Raw genomic sequence first — 3,773 nt, 5'->3', positions numbered from 1 at the left:
AAGATGACACGCCGTGATATAACTGGAATACTCACTGCAGACAGAGTCAAAGACAGGAGAATAAGAAATCGCATCAAGGGAGGGAACTCTTCACAGCAAACAGCGGCGCTTCTGACAATTGTGTGACACTTGTCCCCAAGTGATTTTATGAAAATGCTTAATTGGGTGTAATATTTCAGCTTCAGCGTCAGTTAAAGCAAGTATAACAAAAAATATATGTGAATAAAAACCGTCGTGATCAAGGAGAGCAACTTTTATTTAAACTACCCACCCGTGAAGATTCGGGTTAGAATAGGTCTTCAACAACCCATGCTTGCCGTAAAAGGCGAATATGCTTGGTTGGTGTATGTCATAGTATCCCAATTACGTGGATCGATGCTTATGATGTCAATCACTAGATTGTCTGGCCCAGACTACAAACAAACAACCTTAAAACTACCACATGGACTGACATAAACTACTCTAACAGATGATCCACCTTGAGTTTGGAAACAGACTATTCTGATTGTCAATCAGAGGTTATAAATTACAAGAACCACCTTTAACTGAAACAACTTCTTTGACAGCCACGGAAGCAAATATTTATAGTACATTTTGTATTTCTGAATGACTGTCCTTCTCTCAATATAACATCTAATCACACATTATTGTCACTGTGACCTGGAACCTCGCGTGTGTGTCACCTGCGGGAAGTGCATTGACAGAAACATATAACAGTCTCCATAACCCATCAGATAAACCTGGCGCTGTGCTATCTGTACGCCGCATCAACCGAATGAATAACCTACCCGGATGTAAATGGTAAACATGATATCATAACCAACTTGTGTTGGACACTTCTCATGGCAGCTGGAAGCGCCATTCTGTGAGTATCGATTTTTTGCATGGTCGTCCATGAAGTGATACAAATGCACATGAAGGCAAGTCTGTAGGAAAGGGCACAGGTTTTAAAAGTAGTTTAAAACGGTCATTGTAGGTGGAGATTGTACACGGTGGTTGTAGGTGGTTGTACACGGTGGTTGTAGGTGGTTGTACACGGTGGTTGTAGGTGGTTGTACACGGTGGTTGTACACGGTGGTTGTAGGTGGTTGTACACGGTGGTTGTAGGTGGTTGTACACGGTGGTTGTAGGTGGTTGTACACGGTGGTTGTAGGTGTTGATTGTACACGGTGGTTGTAGGAGGTGGTTGTACACGGTGGTTGTACACGGTGGTTGTAGGTGGTGGTTGTACACGGTGGTTGTAGGAGGTGGTTGTACACGGTGGTTGTACACGGTGGTTGTAGGTGGTGGTTGTACACGGTGGTTGTAGGTGGTGATTGTACACGGTGGTTTTAGGTGGTGGTTGTACACGGTGGTTGTAGGTGGTTGTACACGGTGGTTGTAGGTGGTGGTTGTACATGGTGGTTGTAGGTGGTTGTACACGGTGGTTGTAGGTGGTTGTGTATGGTGGTTGTACATGGTGGTTGTAGGTGATTGTACACGGTGGATGTGTATGGTGGTTGTACATGGTGGTTGTAGGTGGTTGTACACGGTGGTTGTAGGTGGTGGTTGTACGTGGTGGTTGTAGGTGGTTGTACACGGTGGTTGTACACGGTGGATGTGTATGGTGGTTGTACATGGTGGTTGTAGGTGATTGTACACGGTGGATGTGTATGGTGGTTGTACATGGTGGTTGTAGGTGGTTGTACACGGTGGTTGTAGATGGTGGTTGTACACCGTGGTTGTAGGTGGTTGTACACGGTGGATGTGCATGGTGGTTGTACATGGTGGTTGTAGGTGATTGTACACGGTGGTTGTAGGTGGTGATTGTACACGGTGGTTTTAGGTGGTGGTTGTACACCGTGGTTGTAGGTGGTTGTACACGGTGGATGTGCATGGTGGTTGTACATGGTGGTTGTAGGTGATTGTACACGGTGGTTGTAGGTGGTGATTGTACACGGTGGTTTTAGGTGGTGGTTGTACATGGTAGTTGTACACGGTGGTTGTAGGTGGTGATTGTACACGGTGGTTGTAGGTGGTGATTGTACACGGTGGTTTTAGGTGGTGGTTGTACACGGTGGTTGTAGGTGGTTGTACACGGTGGATGTGCATGGTGGTTGTACATGGTGGTTGTAGGTGATTGTACACGGTGGTTGTAGGTGGTGATTGTACACGGTGGTTTTAGGTGGTGGTTGTACATGGTAGTTGTACACGGTGGGTGTAGGTGGTTGTACACGGTGGATGTACATGGTGGTTGTAGGTGGTTGTACACGGTGGTTGTTGTAGGTGGTGGTTGTACACGGTGGATTTACAAGGTGGTTGTACATGGTGGTTGTACACGGTGGTTGTAGGTGGTTGTACACGGTGGATGTACAATGTGGTTGTACATGATGGATGTACACAGTGGTTGAACTAGGTGGCTGTACAAGGTGGTTGTACAAGGTGGTTGTACACAGTGGTTGTACACGTTGGTTGTATAAGGAGGTTGTACAAGGTGGTTGTACAAGTTGGTTGTACAAGGTGGTTGCACTCGGTGGCTGTACATGGTGGTTGTACATGGTGGTTGTACACGGTGGATGTACAATGTGGTTGTACATGATGGATGTACACAGTGGTTGAACTAGGTGGCTGTACAAGGTGGTTGTACAAGGTGGTTGTACACAGTGGTTGTACACGTTGGTTGTATAAGGAGGTTGTACAAGTTGGTTGTACAAGGTGGTTGTACACAGTGGTTGTACACGTTGGTTGTATAAGGTGGTTGTACAAGTTGGTTGTACAAGGTGGTTGCACTCGGTGGCTGTACATGGTGGTTGTACATGGTGGTTGTACATGGTGGTTGTACATGGTGGTTGTACATGGTGGCAGTACACGGTGGCAGTACACGGTGGTTGTACAAGTTGGTTGTACAAGGAGGTTGTACAAGGTGGTTGCACTCGGTGGCTGTACATGGTGGTTGTAGGTGGTTGTACAAGGTGGTTTTACAAGGTGGTTTTACAAGGTGGTTGTACAAAGTGGCTTTACACGGTGGTTGTACAAAGTGGCTTTACACGGTGGTTGTACAAGGTGGTTGTACACGGTGGATTTACACGGTGGTTGTACAAGGTAGTTGTACACGGTGGTTGTAGGTGGTTGTACAAGGTGGTTGTACATGGTGGCTGTACACGGTGGTTGTACAAGGTGGTTGTACACGGTGGTTGTACACGGTGGTTGTACACGGTGGTTGTACACGGTGGTTGTACACGGTGGTTGTACACGGTGGTTGTACAAGGTGGTTGTACACGGTGGTTGTACACGGTGGTTGTACACGGTGGTTGTACAAGGTGGTTGTACACGGTGGTTGTACACGGTGGTTTTACATTGTGGTTGCACACGGTGCCTGTACATGGTGGTTGTACATGGTGGTTGTACATGGTGGTTGTAGGTGGTTGTACAAGGTGGTTGTACATGGTGGTTGTAGGTCGTTGTACATGGTTACAGCACATGGTGGTTGTACATTATGGTTATCCATGTAAGTTATTAAGCAACATTTCGTACCACACTTCCATAAACGTTACAGACAGGCTTTCGTTCCGACGTACTAGAAGAGGGTAGACACTCGCCTACATACTGCCATCAGTGATGTATCCAAGATGCACAGGTTGTTTGTTGTATGCAGGGCACGCGGCACACCCTGCAAATGAGTATGAATGATTGTGTCAATGTGTTAGCATGTAAGTGTAGCTATGCGATAAGACATTGCATAACCCGGTTACAGTTGAAAGTGTATAGCGCATTGCGCAGCCGAGACAAGGAAC

The 3,773-nt window shown here is 46.6% G+C and overlaps 1 protein-coding gene across 1 annotated transcript; it reads right to left on the bottom strand.

The window, feature by feature from the left end:
- Positions 1-967: 967 nt before the first annotated feature.
- Positions 968-1,876, bottom strand: LOC139470413 (putative protein FAM47C). The gene has a single exon (XM_071252823.1). The coding sequence runs from the start codon at positions 1,874-1,876 to the stop codon at positions 968-970; it is 909 nt and encodes a 302-aa protein (XP_071108924.1).
- Between the last annotated feature and the right edge of the window lie 1,897 nt (positions 1,877-3,773).

This window comes from Haliotis cracherodii, unplaced genomic scaffold (assembly GCF_022045235.1).
Source record: "Haliotis cracherodii isolate W230 unplaced genomic scaffold, xgHalCrac1.p SCAF_20, whole genome shotgun sequence".
NCBI classification, from domain to species: domain Eukaryota; kingdom Metazoa; phylum Mollusca; class Gastropoda; order Lepetellida; family Haliotidae; genus Haliotis; species Haliotis cracherodii.
The sequence above is the reverse complement of the archived record's forward strand: the minus strand, read 5'-3'. Positions and strand labels throughout refer to the sequence as shown.

What these genes read in the sequence shown, in the direction of transcription:
- LOC139470413 (XM_071252823.1), bottom strand. Translation starts at nt 1,876, where the DNA reads ATGCACATCCACCGTGTACAACCACCTACAACCACGGTGTACAACCAC.